Source organism: Aedes albopictus, chromosome 3, assembly GCF_035046485.1.
Source record: "Aedes albopictus strain Foshan chromosome 3, AalbF5, whole genome shotgun sequence".
Lineage (NCBI taxonomy): Eukaryota > Metazoa > Arthropoda > Insecta > Diptera > Culicidae > Aedes > Aedes albopictus.
The window spans coordinates 8,177,027-8,201,493 of NC_085138.1; the positions used below are offsets into that span (position 1 = coordinate 8,177,027).

Sequence of the window (24,467 nt, forward strand, 5' to 3'; positions counted from 1 at the left end):
CGGAGAATTGACCTTCTCACCATACTAAAATTCAGCTCATTACTACAAATCTAGTACTTCACCGATCTGTCCTATTGGTTCAGAATTGGCTGAGTTATAGCAGAATTGTGCCCAAAATAGGACCCCTGCCGAAATGGTTCCACTTCCCTATATCGATGGAATGGTTGTATTTTAACAATAAAAAATCCACCAAAAAATTATCCGCAACGACTGAATTCCTAATGCCTTTAGTAATTTTCCAAAAGAATTGAAAATGTTGCTATCGAATATTCTTACTATGATGGCTTCTGTGATTGCAGAGAGCTTTTCTGTAAACTTATTCAGAGATTTCACTAGAAATACCGTTAAAAATTCTTACAAAGCAATAACTTTAGGAAGTCCTTCACTAACGAATTCAGGGATAATTTAAAAATCCTGTTTTTTACATTAATTGAAACTTGGCCCAAAACTTATCCACATTGGCAAAATTCCACAAACCGTACCAGCAGGAACTACTACGGAAACAATCTTATTTCATGGTTTAGTCAGAGAATCTTCTTTAAAGTTCTCATATAAGATATACCCAGTCATATCGCCAGAATGCCAGTAAATTTTCACCTTAATAGAATTACAGATAATTCCAGTTGACAGTAGAAACCCTGCAAATCTACGTGATTCCTCGATAATATTCGGAAAGGATTCCTCGGCAATTTGCGTTGTGTATTCTGCGAAAAATCATTGAATTTATAATTGGAAAAAAAAATCGTGTGCAATTTCCTATGGAATTCATAGACCTTTCTGGTATATTGTGGAAATACTTCGGAGAAGTATTTCTTTGCATTTCTGCTTAAATCATTCAGAAAGTTTTTCTATCAAAAATTCTTTATTTTTTGCGATATTTCTTACGTTTTTAGGGTTCAGTTTTTTATACTAGTTCGAATCGTGTTCTAAAAAATGTGATTTATAATATCCGGACAATATAAAAAGCTGTCATCCGGATAATATCTACCAAACAAGAAATCACTCACTCTGCAGCAAACCTGGTGTGATGGTTAAATCTGGGAGCGAATTCGTCTCCCGACAAACTCATGAGGAAGAATTTCGAAAGGGAAGTAAAGCGTAAGTATAGCGGTCCTGAGAGGAACTAGCCTTGGGCTAAAAATCTCGTTTAATATAGATAAAAATCACTCATAATTCAGAAACCAATAATGATCATCATCAAATGTTTGGATAATGTAAATTTCTTCATGAGATAGAAGTATACAATAATTGTGAAATTGTTGTAAGAAGTTGGGATTTGAAATGAGTAAAGTGTTAAATCTAAGTTTGGGTTTATATTCTGAGGACATTACACATCAATTAAAAATTCCCGATCATAAATTAAATTCCCGACTTATTCCCGCATTTTTCCCGATGAATTTCAATTCCCGACTTTTTCCCGCATTTCCCGAATTTCCCGAGTCTGTGGCCACCCTGGTCTCAAGTCAATTCTTAAGAGGAGAGAACTGTTGCCCCAATCGCAATAAGAGCATACCAGCCCTGCGACTTGCGATCGGTCGATCGGTTCGAAAAGACGAACAAATAAAGAAACAGTACGGTGGGTCTTCGTTGCAGCGTCGCATAACTGAACATTTCGGTGCATTACGTTACCTCAATACCGAAGCCTTTAATTCCACAATCCTCGATTATTTCAGTACTTATGTAAAAAAAAACGAAGAACTGTACCTTACTATACGACTTCTGCCACTGCAGTTAGTTTTTTCCTGTACATATTCTAAACAACGCTACACAAAAAAACAAGACGACAAAGTTCCTAACATTTTGAAGATTCAGTTGAAACAAAATTGTCCATTCTGCTGGGGATAATACACATCGATCCTCCCAAAAGGAATCAATACAATGATAGCCGTAACGTTTTGCATGGCTACGTTCTGTCAAATTCTACGGACGAATCACATGATCCCATTCCGCTATGTAAAAATATTAAAATTTATTACAATATACAACAAAGATCTTGCCACTTACTTGCACTATCGGAGTATGATCAGATCATCCCGTTCCGCCCGTGTCGGAGATGAGTTTCCCTTCCTTGTCCTTCAGTCGGACGCGTCCATTCGAGTACCGGCTCTCCTGGCTCCCGTCCGGGTACAGATATTTGATCGTCCCGTCCGGATAGATCCGGCGTTTGTGTGCCTTCGTGTGGATTTCCACCTGCCCGTTCGGGAGGTTGATCACCTTGTCGTCGTTCTTCTTGATGATCACCGTCGATCCGTCCGGGTACTTCCACTCCTCGGCGATGTCCGTGCTGTTTGGGTTGGTGGTGCGGATCGACCCGTTCGGGAAGTGGACCTCCGTCGAGCCGTCCTTGAAGCGGTGCTCCGTTTGGCCACTGTTACGGGGAAGGATTGATTATTTAAGATAGGAATATACAATCGACAAACAACTTACTCAGGAAACTCCAGGATCTCCAAACCGTCTAGGTAGGTCGTATGCCACGTGTTCGTTTCGAAGTAGTAGTACTTGGTCGTCCCCTCGCTCATATTGGTTTCTTTGATGTCCTTGTTGAAGTACAGCATCCGTATCACCAGCCCGTCCGGTGAAATTTTCTTCAAGTTTCCGTTCGGATACCAAATGTCTCTGCTTCCATCAGCGTTGACCGTTTCACGTTTGAGACTGTTGATCAACTCGGCCGTTTTGGGACTTCGGTCTTCCGCCGTCGCTTCTGGTTGACTCTGATCCTGCACTTCCGTTTGGAACAGTCCTTTCTTCGCTTTGCCTTGGAAATACGACGATCGCCTTGATCGTTCCTCTTTGTCGCCACTCGAGTCTGCTTCACTTGCGCTGGAAGAATCACTCGATTCCGACTGGCTGTCACTGCTTGAAAGCTTCGATTTTCGGCTTTCTGTGCTTCGCCTTGGATGGCTGATCACCTTCGCCGTTGCCACTTTACCAATGACGGCCTTTTCCACTACCTCGATGGGTTTGATCTTGGCGGCTACGCATTTCCGTGGCTTCTCCGGCGATGAGTTCCTCCGTGGTTCTCCAGAAGGTTCCGCCGAAGGAGCTGCCAACTTTGCAAGATTCTTATTAATTTCCAGCAGCATGCGACTGTTGTTCTGTCGCTTCAGGCGAGCATTCTCTGTTTCCAGCTTTTTGTTATCTTTCTTGATAACTTCCAGTTCCAGCTGGGTTTCTTTGAGATCCTTCTCCAGGTTCTTTATTTGCGACCGAAAGCGCGACAAAGAGGACGCATGCTTCGCCTCCTTGGCTTTCGCTTCCTTCTGCATTTCAGCGATCTGTTCTTTCAGTCTTAGAATCTCCTCCTTTTCCTTCTTCGTCGGTTTCATCGCTTCCTTCAGCGCCTTCTGCCTCTCCTCGTCAATCTTTATGCGTTCGTCATGGAAGTACACCTCCATCTTGATACGCTCGTCGTTTAGTTTCTCCATCATCTCCTCCCGATCCTGCTCAAGCTTGATTTTCTCCAGCTCGTGGTCTTGCTTCATGCGCATCAACTCGGCATTTTCCTTCCGGAAGCTTTCGATTTCAGTCTCAAGTTCGACCAGCCTTTCCTTAAGCAGCTCGCTCTTTTCCAGAATGTCCTCCCGGATCCGCTTCTGCTCTTCGTCAACCTTCTCCGCCTGCGCTGATCGACCTGAATCATCCTCGTTCGACAGCGACCCTCGATCCTTCGGCGATTTATCCTTCGGGGTGGACATTCGACTGAAGTTCACGGTTTCCAGATGGGATTCAACGTCCGTTTCGATCTCCTGCACTTCTTGCTCATCGGCAAAGTGGACGTGTCCTCGTTCCTCATCGTCTGAGTCGCTTTCGGTGGAACTGCAGCTGGAACTGCTCGACAGGTCACTGTCGTCTTTGAGAAAATGTCTCTTCGGATCCGGAATCGGGTAGATCGTCAGACAGGTGGTCACTTCTTCCGTTTGAACCAAGGGTTCTTCCGAGGGAGGATTATTGCGTGCAGGTGGAGGAACGATAGTGGAATCGGAGAGGCCTAGAAGTCCCGAAAGGTCTGTAGTGTTTTCCGCTAGCAGTTTCAACAGGGTGCTGGCGTCGGAATCGAGACTTGCATTGCCGGAAGCCAGTCGCTGTTCGAGTAGCTCGAAAAGATTAAGGTCTTTTAGTTCTTTGAGCTGCCGCAGGAGCATTGGGTCATTTTGCAGCTGTTGCTTCCACGGGACGTTCGGTTGGACTTGGGGCTGGACAGGTGCTGCTGGTGGAAACATAGGTAAATTAAATTAATACAGGTCGGACTCGATTTTCCGTGATTCGATTATCCGGGTATAATTAATTTATGCTTTTTTTGTGATTAGCATGTTACTAAATAATAACGAAAAAAAATTAGTAAAATAAAGCCTGTAAAAAAAGTTTCAAATTCATAGAAGGATTATGCACGGCAGCGTAAATAGTCAGATCCTGGTGATCTCGACCTGATCACATTAAGATACACCGGGGCAAGTTGAAACAGTGGGTTAACATGATGTTTTCTAATGATGATAAACAGTTTGATCGCCATAACACAATGTTTTTGATTCAAACAATCTTTTAGCGAAGGAAAAATTTCTAAATTGTATTGAAATCTATTTCAAAACTTCGTGTTTCATCTTGCCCCACCCGTTTCAACTTGCCCCGGTGTACCTTACTGACTAACAAGTGAGTCAAAGTAATTCCTCATTTTTCTTTCTTTCTGGATCTACGTTCTTCTGCAACTTGGCCTGCCTCTTTTCAATTTCCATCTGTTCTTCCAATATTTCAACCGTTATTAATTGCGGGGCTTTCTTCGTCTGTCATTGCGTGAATTTGTATGTTGTGTTCTGGAAGTCTCTAAAACTCATCATCTTATCATCTCCGAATCAGCCCAAAAAGCCCTATCCACTACACAGTTAGTAGGCAAGTGTCAAAATAGCCTGTGCGTAAACTTCTTCTAGGTTTGGAAACCGCTGTCCGGATCTATCCAGGCAATCCTCTAGAAATTAATTTCAAAGATTCTAAAGAAATTCTAAATTCCTCTTGAAATCATTCTGAAGTTTTTCTTGAAACTCCTTCCAAAATCACTCTTGAAATCCCTCTAAAGTTTTTCTTGAAATCCCTCCAAATTTCCTCTTGGAATCCCTCCAAAAATCCTCTTCAAATCCCTCAAAACATCCTTTTGAAATCCCTTGAAATCCATCCAAAAACCCTCTTGAAATCCTTCCAAAAACCAGCTAGGAATCCCTCCAAAGTTCCTCTTGAAATCGCTCTAAAGTTTTTCTTCCAACCCCTTTAAAGTTCTTCTTGAAATCCCTCTAAAGTTCCTCTTGAAACTCCTTCAAAGTTCCTCTTGAAACTCCTTCAAAGTTGCTCTTGAAATCCTCTCCGAAAATTGTTCTGAAATCACTCCAAAAATCCTTTTAGAATTTCTCCTAAAATCCTCTTGAAATTCCACAAATTAGTTTCAAAGATTCCAATACTAGATTCCTCTTGAAATTACTCTAAAGTTTTTCTTGAAATTCCTCTAAAATTCCTCTTGAAACCCCTCCTTTTGAAATCCCTAGAATATCCCCTTGAAATACATCCAAAAACCATTTTGAAATCCCTTCCAAAGTTTGGAGTCCCTCCAAAGTTCCTCTTGAAATCACTCTAAAGTTTTTCTTTGAATCCCTCCAAAACTCATCTTGAAATCTCTTTAAAGTTCCTCTTGAAACTCCTCAAAAGTTCCTCTTAAAATCCTCCCAAAACTGCTCTTAAAAACTCCTCCAAAAATCCTTTTAAAATTTCTCCAAAAATCCTCTTGAAATTCTTCCAAAAGTCCTCTTGAAATCCCTCCAAAGCTCCTCTTGAAATCCTTCTAAAGTTCGTCTTGAATTCCTTCTAAAACCCCTCTTGAAAATGCTCCAAAAATCCTCTTGAAGTCCCTCCAATAGTCGTCTTGAAATACCTCCAAACATCTTATTGAAATACCTCCAAACATCTTTTTGAAATATCTCCAAACTTTTAAATAACCAAATTGAAGAACTACTGATGGGCCGACTGACTAGACACCGAGAGCTAAAACTGGGGATCGTGATAATAAAAGCAACTGTTTCTAGTGGAGTTTCAGAACAGACTGATGGTCTGATTTATTTCAGCTGAAGAGGAGCCCTTCGGCTTCGGCTATATCGCGCTCGTTTGCTCGATAGGCAAACGTCAAATGACAATTCGCTGGGGATGTTCAGAACGAACATCACAATTCTTTCCCCTTTACAAAATTATAAATATTCAGAAAGTACAATAAATTATTTATGATACCACAAATCGAATTCAATGTTAATTGATCTACAACTCACCCGAAAGGTTTAATTTTAATTAGTTATAATGATATTCATCCCTACGGTTACTTTTCTTGGACCGTTTAGATCTACGTAGCTCCACGACATCGTCAACGGGTATCGGATGCATCCGTTTCCGAGCTCCCCTCGGAGTCTGTGTTCGTCCGTCCTCGGTCCTCGGTGGTGGTTCTACGTCGGGGATGATCAAGCTTGGTGGATCTTGGTGTCTGCCATGTTGTTGCCTCAGGGTAACCCACACGTTCGGCCCTTGCCCCGTGGAGTCCTCCTTACAGATCCTTATCTGTGTTCTGTGAGCCATTGCGACCACGCTTCCAATGGAAATCTGGAAAATATTGTTAGAGTGCTTTTTAATAAATATGGCTTTGATCCATCTTGCATGAATTTGTGGATTGTGATTTTTATACCACACTTCATCTCCCGCAATCAGTTTATCAAGAGCATCTTCTGAAGTTTTCGGAACTTTTCCGCTTTGTTGCTCAGTTTGATTTGCATCATCGGGTTGTGGTTTATACATATGTTTCTTGTAATGATTCTTTGGATTAACAAGGTCTAAAATAGTTTTTGGTTTGTAAGAAAATATTCTTTCAGAAGGAAAACATCCATCTTTCGTTATGTTATTATTTCTAAAATTAAACAAAAATAAATTAATCTGGTCTTCCAAATCTAATTCCATCATTTTAGGGTCCATTAGGAACCTCTTGAGGACTTCCTTAACGGTTCTTACTAACCTCTCCGCTTGACCGTTACTTGATGGATTATAGGGTGGACTTTTCATAACTTTTATGCCTTGCTTCTGTAGAAAGTCCACAAAATTCCAGGAATTAAAAGGAGGGCCATTGTCCGAAACTAAAACGTCCGGCAGACCAAAACGAGCAAAATAAGTCACTAACTTTTTTAAAACCTTAGCGTAGTCTGTTCCATGTTTCATCCATTCCACCTCAATCCATTTGGAGAAACTATCCACTATAAGTAGAAAAGTGCGGTGTTCGAAAAAGAAAAAATCAATGTGAATTCTACTAAACGGTTTTGTTGTCGGCATCCAGTTGGACGATTCTGTGGATTTATGAACTATTGCCATACTATTACATGCTTCACAGTTAGCTACATAATTCTCAATGTCTTTATTGATGCCAAACCAATACACAGTATTCCGTGCTAATTGTTTCATCTTAATAATCCCAAAATGATTCGCATGTAACAAAGTCAAAACCTGTTTCTGGTAAATTTTAGGAATGATCACTCTGTCTCGAAAGAGAAGGCAATCCTCCACTAGTTCTAAATCCACATAATTTGAAAAGACATCATGAAATTGCCTGTCAAGTCTGTCCGGCCAGCCATTAAGCATGTAAGATACAACTTGTCGTAGAAAATCATCTTCTTTGGATGCATCGGCAATCAATTTTGAGTCAATAGGTATTTCCTTACTGAAGTTGATATTCTTTATGGCGTCTATGTCTAAGTGTTCAGGTACGTCCTGCTCTAAGGGGAATCTGGAGCAGAAATCTGCATTCCCTAATTTATGCGAAGGTCTGTAGATAATATCAAAGTCGTATATGCTCAAATCTAAAACAAAACGTTGTAATCTAGTCACATAAATTGAGTTTTTTCCTTCTTTACCAAAAATTCCCACCAAAGGCTTGTGGTCTGTGTAAATCGTGAAATGCTTACCATAAAGGTATTTATGAAATTTCTTCACCGTGCAAACCAAGGCCAATGCCTCCAAATGTAGAATTGGATATTTTCTTTGCGCTGGATTTAAGAAAAAGGATGTAAAACTAATTGGTTTTTCTTCGCCGTCTATCACATGAGCTATCAAACCTCCCAGACCATAGCTTGAAGCGTCTGAAACAACTACCATTGGCTTTCTGGGGTCGAAAAATTCTAGAAAATTTGTTTTGGTTAGCAAATTTTTGCTTTCATTAAAAGCTTTTTGACAGTCGTCATCCCATGTATACCTAACATTGTTCTTCAACAAATTGTACAACGGGTATAATTTAGCAGATAAGTTAGGGATAAATTTGTGATAATAGTTCAACAAACCCAAAAATGATTTCAACTCCGACTCGTTTTTAGGGGCCTTTGCTTTTTCTATTGTTGATATTTTATCTGGACAAGGCATTAGACCCTTGTCACTAATGATATGTCCCAAATGCGTAAGTTCTGTAACAAAAAAGATGCATTTTTCAAAATTAACTTTTATATTAGCATTGGCTAATCGTTCTAATACCAATAAAAGCTTGTTTTTACACTCCTCTTCGGTCTTTCCGGCTATTAAGACATCATCTAGGTAGCATGTAACATTTTCAATCCCTTCCAGAACTTTGTCCATTACTTGTTGGAAAATCGAAGCACTTGACGACGCACCTTGTGGCAATCTGTTGTACCTATACAATCCTTTCATCGTGTTAATGACCACAAACTTCTTGGACTTGTCCGTTAGTTCTAACTGCGTATATGCGCCTTCGAGGTCCAGCGCACAAAACACTTTACATCCAGCTAAATTTGCAAAAATATCCTGTGATGTAGGCAAAGGGTAAGTATTTGGAACAATTGCTTTGTTTAAAGACACTTTACAATCAATAACTAAACGAATTTCATTGTTCTTCTTCATAACTATAACGATTGGAGAGGCCCATTCGCTGGTATCAATTGGCGTGATTACTTTCTCCCTTTCAAGTTTATCCAAATACAAAGATACTTTGTCCTTCAATCTATAAGGAACGTCATAGGCTTTTTTGAATATAGGGTTGGAATCTTTCATTACCAAATCTGCTTTAAAACCGCGGATAGGTGACGAAAAATCTTTTGTAAATACATTTTCAAATCTGTTTTTCAGTTCATCAGTGGTAATTTTACCGGGAGTCTCATCTACCTTGTAAACCTGCAAGGAATTAGTGAAGAAATGTCTCCAATTGGGATAAAACGTGTCAAGCCATGTGCGCCCTAAAAGTGGGTAAAAATCATTTTCACAATCTAAAACTAGTAACTGCATTAGCGCCTCTTTACCATTGAATTTAACTGCAACTATTGCCTCCCCTTCAATTTTCAATTTTGACCCATTAACAACCATCAGCGATTCATTATATTTTCGCAGAGTATTGTCAAACTTCGACAAATATCGTCTTTTACTAATAACGGATACCGACGCTCCACAATCAACTTCCATTTCTAGACCCTTGCCCTCAATCTCTACCCGCACCAAACAAGGGTTGCTTATCTTGTTAATAGATGCCACTAGCATGCATTGTATATTACCTGAGTCAGAATCTTCGTCCTCTTCGTCGTTCCGGGTGTTCATCCTCTCCAACAATTCGGAGATGTGCCTGTCTGCTGATGGCCCTGGCCTGTAAGAATCAACTAGATTCACTGCGTCGCGATGTAGGTTTTTCAGTTTAAAGCACTTCTTCCGAATGTGGCCCTTGACTCCGCAGAAGTTGCAAATCATCTGGGAGTAATCGGGTCGTATCCATTGTCGATGTCCTTGTCGTCCCTCCTGTGTCTGGGAATTACTCGCATCAGCTCTACGTCCACCTCGGTATGCTGGCTGCCATCGTTCCGTCGGTCTGAACCCTAAGCGACTTTTAACATTTCCCCTACTGCTGGTACCTCCTACCCTATCTTCTCCTGCCAGCTGATAGACTTTGCTCAACCTTGCCGCCGTTTCTCCTACCCTTTGTGCTGGACTGTTAGACAAAGCTGCAACCAAACCAGATTGCCCCCCATTTTGTTGGTCGGTGGTACCGGCATTAGCTCGTGCTACCTCCCATGTTGCGATAAGTTTTTCAGCATTTGCAAGAGTTAATTTTTCCTCGCTTAAAAGCCGCTGCCTGAGGTTTTTATCTCTAATGCCAGCTACGAGGCGGTCTAGGATAGCAACCTGTTTATAATTTTCAAACCCGCAAAATTCGGCCTGTAATTTTAGATTCAAAATGAAGTCCTCCGTACTTTCATCCGGATTCTGGACTCTGGTCGCAAATTTGTACCTTTGCACCATATCGGGGTCTGTTTTGTCCAAACGGTTCTTTAGCTTTGACACAATATCTCCCAACGATGCTTGCTCAAAGTTCCCCGCTGGATAGAGAAGTCTTATCTCGGCAAAAATTACCGGGCCACTCATTGTTATAAAATATGCCAACTTGTTCTTCTCTTCAACATTATTCACTTGGAAAAAGTATGTCATGCGTGTATACCAATCGTTAAACGATGTACCCCGTCGGTAGGGTTCCATGGAAAAAGCCACAGTGGAACTCATTGCTCTATCTGTCAATCCGAAATCAATAGAAGGTATTCAAAAGCAAATGTATTCAAAAAAAGTCAAAAAAATTTTAGCAATTAATAAAAGGTATTCAGTAATCGACAAAGGTATTCAGTATTCAACAAAGGTATTCAATATTCAACAAATGGTATTCAGTAGTTCACAAAAGGGTATTCAAAAAATCGGCAAATGGTATTCAATAAATTACAAAAGGGTATTCAATAATCAAATAAATGGCGTTCAGAATATTAAAGTAATGGTCACTCCCCAAATTATCAAAATGGATGGTAAATCGGCCGTATTATAACAAATTCGCATAAATCGTATTTGAGAAAATCAGGGACGAAAAAAAAATCACCTTAGTTGATTGAAATTAAAAAGAAAAACACTGGTCTTAACCACACATAAACAGAATGTAGTAAAAATTACTCACCCTATATTGTTTCTTTCCAGTAGATTACTTCAAGCAAACCACGACAAATAGCATCCAAAAGCGACAACCGTCCAACCATCCAGAGCCGTTGCCTGGAATTCCTTCGAATAGCCTGGAATATGGGACCGCCGTCGAACTCTTTCAATTGTCTCTACTAGATTTGAAGAAAAAAGCTGCTGTTAATAATCAATCGAAACAAATTGTTCACTTAACAAAATGTTTTGCACTGCTGAAAACAAAATAGAGCACAATTGTTTTTATGGACCACCCTATTATTCTTGGCCACATACAAAAAATGAAAAGGCCTTTTCAGTTTTCACCAGCAATTGTGTCCCGATCGATCCAAATCGAGTGACGCTATTAAACAAAATGGTGGGGTCACAGTAGCACTTTCACTTTCTTTTCATAGCTCTTCTTGCTACTTTTTCACTTTACTTACGCTTTTACAGCGTCGCCGGTTTAGCCTTCTATTCAACCAAGCAATTTTCCAAGCGCCGGTCGAAATGCTCAGCGAAAGCTTTTTGCCTCTGCGTCGAGTTGGTCCTTCTTGTGGTTGCTCACCAGCTACTTCGATGACCGTCCCACGGGGAAATAGATTGATTAGGTGGCGGAAACACTTTGCACGCACGCGAAAAAACAGGTTTTCTCGTCGACACTTTTAAATAACCAAATTGAAGAACTACTGATGGGCCGACTGACTAGACACCGAGAGCTAAAACTGGGGATCGTGATAATAAAAGCAACTGTTTCTAGTGGAGTTTCAGAACAGACTGATGGTCTGATTTATTTCAGCTGAAGAGGAGCCCTTCGGCTTCGGCTATATCGCGCTCGTTTGCTCGATAGGCAAACGTCAAATGACAATTCGCTGGGGATGTTCAGAACGAACATCACACAAACACCTTTTTGAATTACCCTCAATGTACCAGTAGCCGCTCGTGTTCCAATAGCCGCTCACGAACGGAGAAAACAAGGTTCCCTGTAAAAATACAATCTTTTTTCCACTGATATTTAAAATATGCGTGCCGAATTATATACGGATGAAGACAATGGTATATATTTAAGCCAATAAACATCATTTTCATGGCGGTGAGCGGCTATTGGATCACGAGCGGCTACTGGTACACTGACGGTACCTCCAAAAATCTTCCAAAAATCCTCTTGAAATCCCTCCAAAAATTCTCTTGAAATCCCTCCGGAAATCCTCATGAAATCCTTCCAATAATCCTTCTAAAATCCCTCCAAAAATCCTCTTAAAATCTCTCCAAAATCCGTTTGGAATCCCTAAGAAATCAGACTGAAATCCATCCAAAAATCCTCTTGACATCCTTCCAAAAACCATCTCGGAATCCAAAAATTATCTTGAAATTCCTCCTAAAATCCTCTTGAAATTCTTCCAAAAGCCCTCTTGAAATCCCTCCAACGCTCCTCTTGAAATCCTTCAAAAGTTCCTCTTGAATTCCTTCCAAAAACCCTTTTAAAACCCCTCCAAAAATTCTCTTAAAGTCCTCGAAAAATCCTCTTGAAATCCTTCCAAAAATGTTCCTGAAATCCAACCAAAAATCCTTTTCAAATTCCTCCAAATTCCCTCTTGAAATCCTTCTAAAGTTCCTCTTGAAATCCCTCCAAAAGTCCTCTTGAAATATCTCCAAACATCTTTTTTAAATACCTCCATAAATCCTCTTGAAATCATTCCAAAAGTTCTTTCTAAATCTCTCCAAAAATGCTCTTGAAATCCTTACAAAAATCCTCCTAAAATACCTCCAAAAGTCCTTTCAAAATCCCTCCAAAAAACCCTTTGAAATCGCTCAAAAAATCCTTCTGAAATCCAACCAAAAAATCTTTTAAAATCCCTCCAAAAGAAAAATCCTTCTAAAGTTTCTCCAAAAACCCTCTTGAAATCCCTCCAAAAGTCCTCTTGAAATAGCTCCAAAAATCTTTTTGAAATACCTCCAAAAAGTCTCCTAAAACCCCCACCAAAACTCCTCTTGAAATCCCTTCAAAAAATCGCTCCAACATTGCTCTTGAAATGCTTCCAAAAATCCCCTGAAATACCCCAAAAATCCCCCTGAAATCCTTTTCAAATCCCTCCAAAAATCCTTTAAAAATCTCTCCAAAACCCCTCTTAAAATTCTTCTAAAAGTCCAAAAGTCCCCTTAAAATACTTCCAAACGTCCTTTCGAAATCCTTCAAAAAACCTCTTGAAACCCCTCCAAAAATCTTCGTGAAATCATCCAAAATCCTCTTAAAATCCCAAATCCTCTTCAAATCCCAAATCTTCTAGAAATCTCTATAAAAATTCGCTTGAAATTCCTCCAAAAACCCTCTGAAAATACTCTTGAAATTCTTTCAATTTTTTTTAATTCTCCAAAAATCCTTCTCCAAAGCTCCTCTCGAGGACCCTCCAAACTCTTTAAATCCCTCCAAAGTTTCTCTTGAAATCCAGCTGGGAGTTGCTCTGGGAATTCTCCGCCAGGAGTTCCTTCGGAAATTTTCCAGGATTTCCTCTGGGCATTCTTAATAAGTTCCTTCGATTACTTCCATAAAAAGTTCCACCAGGAAAGAAGTTCCATAGAGTTTCTTCTGGCACGATACCGCTTGGAAGAGATACTTGTAATTCTATGAGAAGTTTTTGTTTGAGTACTTTAAAGAATTGCTGGCCCTTGGGATTTCTCCTAGAGTTCTTCTGGGTATCCAGCAGATGTTTTTTTAATGTATCCTGGGTTTCCTACGGGGATTTCTTCACAAGATCCTAAAGAAATCCTTTCAAGATTTTCTCCTGGAACATAAGATTTAAAATTCTCCCAGAAACTCTTCCTACACACTTAGAGAAAACCTCCGGCTTCGGTAATAGTTTACCGAAAACTCAACCGTTAAGTTTTTTACCGGAAAATAACAGTAATGTTAGTAACTTTCACCGAACTTCGTTTGTTTTGGGACTTTCCATGGGATTAATTCGTTCAGAAGTATTTTTGATGGGATTTATCAAAGTTGGAGTTGCTGTTGGGATTCCTTTACGTAATCTGATGGAATTCCTCCAATGAGTTAATATCTTCTGAGTTCACTTCAAGAATGTTGGAATCCCTCCAGGTAATCTTGTACGATTCCACTTGGTTTCCTTTCCTTTTATTTTATTTTTTTTTTTAGATTAAGCCTAAGGTATCTCTCAAGGAGTTTCTCAAGCCTCAAAGGTTCTTTCCGCAATTCAACAACATGTTGTTTTCTTAAATTCCTCCAGTAGTTAGTTTCTACGGAATTTGTTTTGACTCCTGTAAAAGTTTTTTCTAAGATTCCTTTAAATAATTTTATGGAATTATTTTATCAATTCTTCAATAACTTCTTTAGAAAATCTTCCTGGGATTCTTCCAAAAGTTTTTTTTTGTTTTGGGACTCCATCAGTAGTTCCTTCTGAGATTCTAGAAAGGGTTTTTTTTCTGGCTCTCTTCTGGGAAATCCTTCTTTAATTTGTCCAGAAATTTCACTTGATTTTTTTTGGAATTCCTACAGGAATTTCTTCTGGGATTCTATCTGGGAATTATCCATGGGCTTCTGCTGGATTCCCTCCAGAATCATCTTTGGAATTTCACCCGGATTTTATTTACTGGGATTCCTGTAAGAACTTCTTCTGAAAACCCTAAAGCATCTGCCTTCTGGTAATCTTCCAAGATTTTCTTCCAGATTTCCACCAGGATTTCTTTCTGAGCATTCTCCAAGACTTTTATTTTCTAAAAATTCTCCGGAAATAAGAAAACCTTTAGAAGCTCCTTCTGGGATCCTTCCTGGAGTTCCTTTTGGAAATCTTCTAGGAATTCTTTCTGAAAATCCCGTAGGAGTTACTTGGCGCCCTGGAATTCTTTTTGAATTTACTTATGGGAATCTTTCAGGAGTTTGTTTTCTTTCTAATAATTTACCCGGAGTATTCTTCCCTGGTATTCTTTCGGGAAATCCCTCTGACATTTATCAAGTGATTTCTCCAGAAGTTTATCCTGGGAAATTCCTGCAGGAATTTATCCATGGGCTTATGCTGGATTCCCTTCAGAATAGTCTTCGGTATTTCTCACAGATTTTTACTGGGATTTCTCTAAAAACTCCTTCTGGAAATCTGTCAAGAATTTTGCCAAGAAATTCTGAGGATCATTAAAGCGTTTCTATTAGGAGGAAAACCTCCCAGAAAACCTCCCAGAAAACCTCCCAGTTTCTATTAGGAGAAAACCCCATAAATTCCTTCGGAAAGTTTTTGAAGGAATCTCCCGATGTATTTTTTTAAGAATCCGCTGCCGAAATTCCTGAAGTCATCTTCATATCCATATGACATACATGAATCAACCCTCAGATGAAGTTCCCCAAGACATCCTTCAGTAGGTCGGCTCTAGAGGCACGTTCTCCTCCATTCGGGAAATTTGTGCCATCCAAGACATCCTTAGAAGAACTTCCTGAAGCAATTTCCAGATGGAATTTCAGGAGGAATCCCCACAAAAAGTTTCTAAAAGAATCGCCAAGAGGAAGTTCTCGAGGAATTCTTATAATAAATCTTGGAAAATCGTTATTAGAAATTCCTGGAGCTATCCGTAGATGGAGCTCGTGCAGGAATTCCCAGAAACATTATCCGAAGGATTTCCTACATGGAACTCTCAAATAGTGGAGGAATCCGATAGATAGAATATTCTCAGGGATTAAGCTGAAATTTTCTCCAGCAATTTTTCTCAGGTATTAGGAGTACCAGAAGCAGTGCAGAGTGTTCTTAAGTTCTTCCAAGTATTCTATTCGAGATTCCATAAAAAAATCCACTTCAATGCATGAGTTCTTGGACAAACTCCTGCAAGATTCCCAAGAGAAATTCTGAATAAAGCTTTCGACGAATTCCTACAGAAATCTCTGGAGGAATCCTTTGAGGAATTTCTAGAGCGATCCCCGGAAGAATTCTTAAAAAAAAATCTCTGGATGAATTCCTGAGCCAATTCCTGGAGGAATCTCTGGAGGAAATCCTGGAGAAACTTCTGGACAAATTCCTGGCGGTATCCCTTGAGGAATTTGAAGAGGAAATCCTGGAGGAATTTCTGGATAAATCATTAGAGGAATTCTTGGAGAAATCCTTTGAGGAATTTCTAGAGCGATCCCTGGAAGAATTCTTAAAAAAAATCTCTGGATGAATTCCTGAGGCAATTCCTGGAGGAATCTCTGGAGGAAATCCTGGAGAAACTTCTGGACAACTGTCTGGCGATATCCCTTGAGGAATTTGAAGAGGAAATCCTTGAGGAATTGTTGGATAAATCTTTAGATGAATTCTTGGAAAAATTTTCTCGAGGAATCTCTGAAGAAATTCCTGAATGAATTCCTGGAGCAATCCCTGGATAAATTCCTATAGGAATTTCTGGAGGAATTCCAGGAGGAATCCCCGAAGCAATTCTTGGAGGAGTCCCTGGAGGAACTCCTGATTCTGTCCTGAATAAATTTCCGGAAGAATTCCAAAGGCAATTCCTGGATTAATCTCTGAAAAAAGTCCTGGAGGATTTCCGGAAGAATTATTGTACGAATTTCTGGAGGAATTGTCCCTGGAGATGTCTCTGGAGGAATTCCTGAAGAAAATCCTGGTGTAATTCCCAGAAGAATTCTGGGACGAACTCCTGGAAGAGTCCCTGGAGAAATTCCAGGATGAAATCTTGGAGGAATGCTTAGAGAAATCCCTAGAGTAATTCCTGGGGAACTCCTAGAGGAGCTTCTGGAGCAATGCCTATTGGAATATCTAGAGGAATGTCTGGATGAAATTCCAAAGGAATCTCTGACGGAATTCCTGGAGCAATATCTGGAGGATTTTGGAGGATTCGTTGGAGGATTTTGAAGATCCAGAGTGGATTTCTGGATAAATTACGGGAGAAATTCCTGGGGAATTTTTGAAGGAATCTCTGGAGAATTTCTTGAAGAATTTACGGGAGAAGTTCCTGGAGGAATTGCTGTAGGAATTTCTGGAGGAATTCCTGAAAGAATTCTTCAATCAATTTCAGGACGGATTTCTGTAGGAACACCTGCAGGAATTCCTGAGATAATTCAACGACGAGTTCTTGGAGAAATCCTTGGGGGAGTCACTGGAGGAATTCCTGAAGGATTTCCTGGTGAAATGCCTGGAGGCAAGCCTAAAGAAATCCCTGGAGGAATCCATATAGAAATCCCTGGAGGAATTCCTGGAAGAATCTCTGGAGGAATTCCTGGAAGAATCCCTGGAGCAATTCCAAAAGCAATCCCTAGAGAAATCCCTGGAGGAATTTCTTGAAGATTCATTTGAGCAATTTGAAGAGGAATCCCTGGAGGAGTTCTTTGAGGTATCCCTGGAGATATTTCTGGAAGAATTCCTGGAGGAATCTCTAGAAGAACTTCTGGAGGAATCTCTATTGGGATTCCTGGGGGGAATAATCAGAGGAATTCCAGCAAGAATTCCCAGAGGAATTTATGGAAGAATTCTTAAATTCGCGGATAAATTCCTGGAATAATTCTTGGAGGAATCCCTCGAAGATTTTTTAGAGGAATTCCAGGAAGAATTCATGAGAGAACCCCAAGAGAAGTCGCTGACGAATTCCCAGAAGGAGGAAATGAAGAAATCACAGTAGGCGTTCTTGCAGAAATCTTGAAGAAATCCTAAGAAGAGTTCGCGTAGGAACTCCTGTATGCATCCCTATAGCAGTTCCTTAAGGAATCCATGGAGGAATTCCTGAAGAAATCCCAGGAGGAATCACGGCAGCAATCCCAAGAGAAATTCCTAAGGAAATCCTGAAACAGTTCCTTGAGGATGTCCTGGACCAATTCCTGGTGGAGTTCTTGAAGGAATTCCAGGAGGAATTCCTGAAAAAAAAAACAAAATAATTCATAAAAAAAATAATCCCCGAAGTTGTTCCTGTAAAAATTGCAGAAGGAATTCTCCAGTGAATCTCTGGAAGGCAAGCCTGAAGAAATCCCTGGAGAAATTCTTGGAGAAACTTCTGCAGGAATCCTTTAGGAATTCTTGAAATAATCCTTGGAGCAATTCCTGGAAAAATCGCTGGACGAATTCCAAAAGCAATCCCTAAGGAAATCTCTGGATGAATTTCTTGAAGATTCATTTGAGCAATTTCAAGAGAAATCCCTGGAATAATTCTTTGAAAATGATCAAAATGATATTTCTGAAGAATTCCTGAAGCAATCTCTAGAAGTTCTCTAGAATCTTTTTTGAGATTCCTGGGGAGAATAATAAGAATTCCCAGAGGAATTTCTAGAATAATTCTTAAATTCACGAATAAATTCCTAGAATAATTCTTGGAGAAATCCCTCGAGGATTTTTTTTGGAGGAATCCCAAGAAAAATTCATGAGAGAATCCCAAGAGAAATTTCTGACGAATTCCCAGAAGGAGGAAATAAATCACAATAGGAATTCTTGCAGAAATCTTGAAGAAATCCTAAGAAGAGTTCTCGAAGGAACTCCAGTATGCGTCCCTAAAGAAGCTCCTTAAGGAATCCATGGAGGAATTCCTGAAGAAACCACAGGAGGAATCCCGGAAGCAATCCCAAGAGGAATTCCAAAGGGAATCCTGAAATAGTTCCTGGAGGAATTCCTAAAAAAAATCCCAAAAATAATTCATAAAAAATAATCCCTGAAGTTGTTCCTGTGAAAATTACAGAAGGAATTCTCCAGTGAATCTCTGGAAGGTAAGCCTGTAGAAATCCCTGGAGGAATTCTTGGAGAAACTTCTGCAGGAATCTTTTAGGAATTCTTGAAATAATCCCTGGAGCAATTCCTGGAAGCATCTCAGGACGAATTCCAAAAGCAATCCCCAAAGAAATCCCTGGAGGAATTTCTTGAAGATTCATTTGAGCAATTTCAAGAGAAATCCCTGGAAGAATTCTTTGAAGAACCCCTAGAGATATTTCTGAAGAATTCCTGGAGCAATCTCTAGAAGAACTTCCGGAGGAATCTTTTTTGAGATTCCTGGGGGGAGTAATAAGAGGAATCCTTGCAAGAATTCCCAGAGAAATTTCTGGGAGAGTTCTTAAATTCACGAATAAATTCCTAGAATAATTCTTGGAGGAATCCCTCGAGGATTTTTTTGGAGGAATCCCAAGAAGAATTCATGAGAGAATCCCAAGAGAAATTTCTGACGAATTCCCAGAAGGAGGAAATAAATCACAATAGGAATTCTTGCAGAAATCTTGAAGAAATCCTAAGAAGAGTTCGCGGAGATACTCCTGTATGCATCCCTTATAGCAGTTCCTTAAGGAATCCATGGAGGAATTCCTGAAGAAACCACAGGAGGAATCCCGGAAGCAATCCCTAGAGGAATTTCTGAAGGAATCCTGAAACAGTTCCTGGAGGGTGTACTGGATTCCTGGTGGAGTTTTTGAAGGAATTCCAGGAGGAATACCTGAAAAAATCCCAAAAATAATTCCTTAAAATAATCCCTGAAGTTGTTCCTGTGAAAATTACAGAAGTGAATATCTGGAGGAATTCTTGGAGTAATACTTGGAGCAATTCCTGAAGGAACTTCTTGAGAAATTCCGGAAGCAATAATAACAAAAGCAGCTACATAATAATGCTCCTTTAAACTATAATATAGGCAAAACGTTGGGAAAGTAGTGAAGAACAAGAAATATTGTCGAGATCATACAAAACTCTATAGTTTTCCAATTCTTAAACAACCTTGGTAAAAGGATTCAAACACTATTAATAAGAGAGTTGATTCTGACTTCCGCATATTCAAATGGAGATTTATATTCTGCGGCCCGTAATTTTGACGCCAAATGGCTTTGTGACCCGCGATATGCTTCAACCTGAGCACCACTAGACGATATCGTCAACTTCGGCAAAGTGTGCAATATTTTAGTCTTGGGTCGAAGAAGTTTATAAAACTACTTTGTTTTTGCTACTCCTATCTCCCCCGTCAGTGTTGTTATTAAATGAAAGCTGTAGAAATGAGAGCAATTTGATGATTGAACAATATTCAAACTTTTTTTGAGATAGAGCGTCTTAGGAATTCTAAGGACTGTTCAATTTATAAAACGGACAACTTTACAAGGCTATAAAAAGAAGACGCGTAGTTCAAATTTAACCACCCTTGCTTCGTTGTTCAGTACACCATCTTTCATTATAGTGATCATTTTTGAATCGAATAAAAATAGTTTTATTTTATAGAAAATCGGCCAGGTGTTAAAAGAGGTGAATTTTCCGATTGCTGAAAATTGAATATATATATAAAATCACTGTTCACATATGGTATATCGTTTTTAATACCAGAAAAGTATGTGCCATGCTGCAGCAGCATGAGTAATAAACCACAGACAAACAGACGTAACTCTTAGAGGAAATTCATCAAAAATTTTTGCCCGGTGTCATTTTCATGAGCACACTGCCACCTGTTGGTAGAACCGCGCGCGACACTGTCGGCCATGATGAATTTCGATTTGACGTTTTGCTGACACGCACACTACTACATAGATTGCCTGTAATTTTCGTTTGCATCATTCAGCAACGTGTACACTGGCAAACGTCAAAGCGATCGAACACTAGCGCATCTGGTGGAACTATCGCGCAAATCAAATGAAATTTGAATTGATCGTTAAATGCATGTGCCAAGCCGTTTTGAAGAGTGTTACGTCTGTTTGTCTGTGAATAAACATTTTGGCAAAATTTAAACTCAATTGGAAAATTAAGTGTCGAGATATTAAAGTCTCAAGTGGAATTCAATTTTTTGAATAAAATTCAATTGTAAAGCAAAAAGGGCATGAAAATATTAAATAATCAATTTTTTTATGCATCCAGTCGAAAGTGGGAATAATGTGGTTTTAAATGCAGAAAACTGCTTCTTAATAGCATTGCTGGTTTGGTTAGTGTGCGCCATTACATACACAGTAATCAAAACAGTTTCGTTCTTTGAATGTTCTTCCAAATAACAAGGCCACCTAATGTAGTTTTTGCACAACAATGATGTTGGAAATAAAAACTTTGCATCCGATTATTATTAAATAAGGTGTACAGTAACATAGGACCAACTTTGTTGAAAATAAATAATAACAAGATTCGCTAGAGTCGAAAATCTGCATCAATGGAGCAAAAAGTATGAGATTTTTTAATATGACCATCTTTATGGATTAAATTTTTGATGAAAAATGCAAATAAAAGTAAATTTTTCTTCTGTATCATTCAGAGAGCAATATTCTTCTACTCTGGACAAACTTTTAGCCAAATCAGTGATGCCATTGCAACACATGACTTAAATGAACATTTTTTAATAATTTCTATGAAAACAAGGCAATTTACTAGTTCAAGCTGGAGATTGCTTGGTGCATTATCATTGATCAACTATTAAGCTTTACCTTTAGTAGAATAGTATAAGATTCCAATTCAATAAAAACTTCATGAAAATGTGCACGTTGAGTATGTGGAAAGTTATGCCGAATTTTGAGAAATGGGTTTTTATTGATGTTTTACGAAAACCGCTTCAGCTACACAATAAAGAACCTTTTGCTCAATGTTATATTTTTCATACATTTGAGAATAGCTATAGAATATTCTGCAAAAAACTGATAATGATTTTATTGAATAATAAAAAAGATATCGCACAAGCAAGTTGTCCGTTTTATAAATTGAACAGTCCTTATACTTCTCCAGCTTGAGAATCAGACCACAGAAGGATTTCGACTGCTGGAAAATTGAGCTGTCCGCTAATGAACTAGTTGATTCTGAATATATCCGCTAGGTAGCGCTAGTGAGTCTTGAAAATTCTAAACTTCTGTATCTCGAAAATCAGCCCACAGAGAGAAATTGCATGTTAAGCAAAGTTTCAAGAGCTATCTGATGATGAATTCTTTGATTCTTGCAAAGTCGATCAGGACGATGATGAACTTATTGATTCTAGGTTTATTCTAAATTATAAATGTAAACTTTTGTATTCTGAAAATAAGATCACATAGAATTTCTGGCAAATTTGATCAGCATCACAAGACCTAGACATCATAGTAATAAACTTATTAATTTTGTACTTTTTCTTGAATTATAAAAATTACTGTTTCGAAGTAGGGATCCTACACGGTCAGAAAATTCACACAAAACTGAGCTAAAGTGGGACAACTCAAAATTGAGTAATTTTTTTTTCCAGCGCTAGCGCTGGCCCAAGTGCGAAAATCTCATCAGTTTAAGCTGTATAATATTCTTGCTGATGTGAAGAATATTATACGCCTTAAACCAGTTGGATTTTTGCACTTGAGTCAGCGCTATCGCTGGAAATGCAATTTACTCATTTTTTGAGCTGTTCCAGTTTAGCTCAGTTTTGTGTGAATTTTACTCATTTTAGAGTAACTTTTTCTTAGCGTGTATTTTGGGCACTTTTCTGCTATAACACAGCTAATTCTGAGCCAATTGACACAATTTCTAAAACGCGATGAGATACGTATAGTATCTAGCCGTGTACAGAAATGCGCACTTTAGATTTGTTGCGAGCAAGCGGGAGCTACCGGAATGCAATCTGACTTCACACTGTGACTTTACTGGACGGGTGACGACGACGCGGGTGGCTGAGATTGACCATGCCTACTAGGATCAGTTGATGTGCCGTGAGTCGTTGTCCACGGTTCAATATGCCAACATGAATCTACTGTCACACAAGAATTTCAAGTCAATTGGTTTGCAATTGTTATAGCGGAGAGTGCCCAAAATACCGGCCGCTGCCCAAGTGGTTCGTTACCCTAGGTATATGTATTAGGGGCGATTTCTTCACCCTGGCTTAAGCGTTAAACCAAGTTTAACTATATGGGTAAGCCTGGCTTACCAGTTAAGCCGGGGTGAAGAAATCGACCCTTAGTCTACGTTGAAACGATTAGACTTACCACTTTTCTGTGACTCGATTGCATCACGTCTCAGCTTCAGTGATTCCATACTGGGCAATAAACTAATCTCCTCTTGATCGTCAGTCTCGTCCAAACTCTCCTCACCAGGACATTCTTCAGCCGTTTGATTGATATTCCTCGAAACTGTTTTCTCCACCGGCTGCTGAACAGTAAGCTTCTTATGTTGCACCTTGTTAATGTCCAAAACCACCCTCGGTGGCGATTCTTCTCTTCGGGCCAAAAATTTCCGCCCCGACGGCTCTTGTGATTTCCCCCTACTGTTCCCCGACGGCTTATCCGCCGTCGATGCTTCTTCGGATTGCTTCCGTTTCTTGGCATCTTGCGCTCTAGATTTAGCGAGATTAGCATACTTATACTTGGGCAAATTGTCTAGCTTAAAACTATTGGGATCAACTTTAAACCTAGCTTTCAACCCTTCGCCACGCTTGAGGAAGGGTTTCGTCGGAACTTTTCTCGTGGGTACCGGGGGTTGCCTAATCCGCTGCCTTGACGGCACCTTCTCCACTTCTACGTCACTGTCGTCCGGTGGGCTTCTTCTCCGATCCAGCACCAACTGCCGCTGCATGTTGGTTTGTTCAAATTCCGGTTCGTCATCACTCACCATCACCTCCTGGTCATCTCCTTCGGTCCCCCCGCGGTCCAGCCCCAAAATAGCGTACATTTTCTGCTGTTCCTGATTGAGCAGCTCGCGCTGGGCGATTTGTTTCTGCAGCAGAACGCGCTGTTGCTCTTCCTGCCACTGTTTCAGCTGCTCCAACCGGGCGAGGATACTGCGCGGCGATTCGGACTCGGCGGCGGACATTGCACATCGGAACGCCCCGACTTTCTCGACTTTCGCGGAAGAAAAAACACTGCGACGAACGAACGAACGCTTTTCCGACCGCGGTCAGCAGTTTGTAACCGTTGTTTGTTTACGCGACTCGCGCGGTTGCGATCCGACGCAAGTTGTGTCGCACTAGGGGTGCTCGAGCATTTTTTTTATCGTCGATCAAAAAAGAGTTTCGATGTCAATACAGCAGATGTTCGATAAATGGAACACTCAAAATCATACACTGAGGGTCTGTGTCAATCTAGGGGCAAGACACTGTGCAAACAAGAGTAACTCTGAGAAATTCTGAGTAACTCTTTTCATCAATGATCGACGCAATTTGTCGAAAAGCACCCCTAAAACTGCAAGAACAGCGAGATATCGGGCAATATTGTTTTGATTTTGCGATCCTAGATTTTGCGATGAATCAGGCAAGGGAACGTTCAACAATTACGTCCAACATTTGGGGGAGGGGGGGGGGTTCTACAAAAGTGTGACACTACGTGTATTAGGTATAGGGAAAATGCGTGACAGAGGGGGGAGGGGGGGTCTAGAAATACCAAAAATTGATGGACGTAATATTTGAATCTTCCCCAACATCCAAGCAAAAACGGGAGCAATCCGTAGGAATTCTGAGCAACTCTGTGAGGGAAAATGTACTCTCCAGCACAGTGTCTTGCCCCAAGGGGTAACCCTAGGGGTAACCCTTGGGGTAAGACCTTGGGGCAAGACACTGTGCTGGAGAGTACATTTTCCTTCACAGAGTTGCTCAGAATTCCTCCGGATTGCTCCCGTTTTTACTTGGGT

General features: G+C 40.0%; 2 protein-coding genes across 4 annotated transcripts; both read right to left on the reverse strand.

The window, feature by feature from the left end:
- Window positions 1-1,950: 1,950 nt before the first annotated feature.
- On the reverse strand, window positions 1,951-23,752 carry LOC109426327 (centromere protein J). Of its 3 annotated transcripts, XM_062842875.1 has the most exons (4): window positions 23,254-23,752; window positions 22,832-23,178; window positions 2,428-4,207; window positions 1,951-2,368 (listed from the first exon to the last, which is right to left on the reverse strand). In XM_062842875.1, the coding sequence occupies exons 1-4, from the start codon at window positions 23,652-23,654 to the stop codon at window positions 2,029-2,031; spliced, it is 2,868 nt and encodes a 955-aa protein (XP_062698859.1). In that variant the 5' UTR covers window positions 23,655-23,752; the 3' UTR covers window positions 1,951-2,028. The 3 variants fall into 3 exon arrangements, with proteins under 3 accessions (XP_062698859.1, XP_062698858.1, XP_062698857.1); XM_062842874.1 differs by having other exon boundaries at window positions 2,428-4,204; window positions 22,832-23,752; XM_062842873.1 differs by having other exon boundaries at window positions 22,832-23,752.
- On the reverse strand, window positions 6,056-11,890 carry LOC115268956 (uncharacterized). Its single transcript, XM_062842876.1, has 4 exons — window positions 11,430-11,890; window positions 10,991-11,144; window positions 9,558-10,562; window positions 6,056-6,624 (listed from the first exon to the last, which is right to left on the reverse strand). Exons 3-4 carry the CDS (start codon window positions 10,552-10,554, stop codon window positions 6,569-6,571), a joined length of 1,053 nt encoding a protein of 350 aa, XP_062698860.1. The 5' UTR covers window positions 10,555-10,562; window positions 10,991-11,144; window positions 11,430-11,890; the 3' UTR covers window positions 6,056-6,568.
- Window positions 23,753-24,467: the final 715 nt, after the last annotated feature.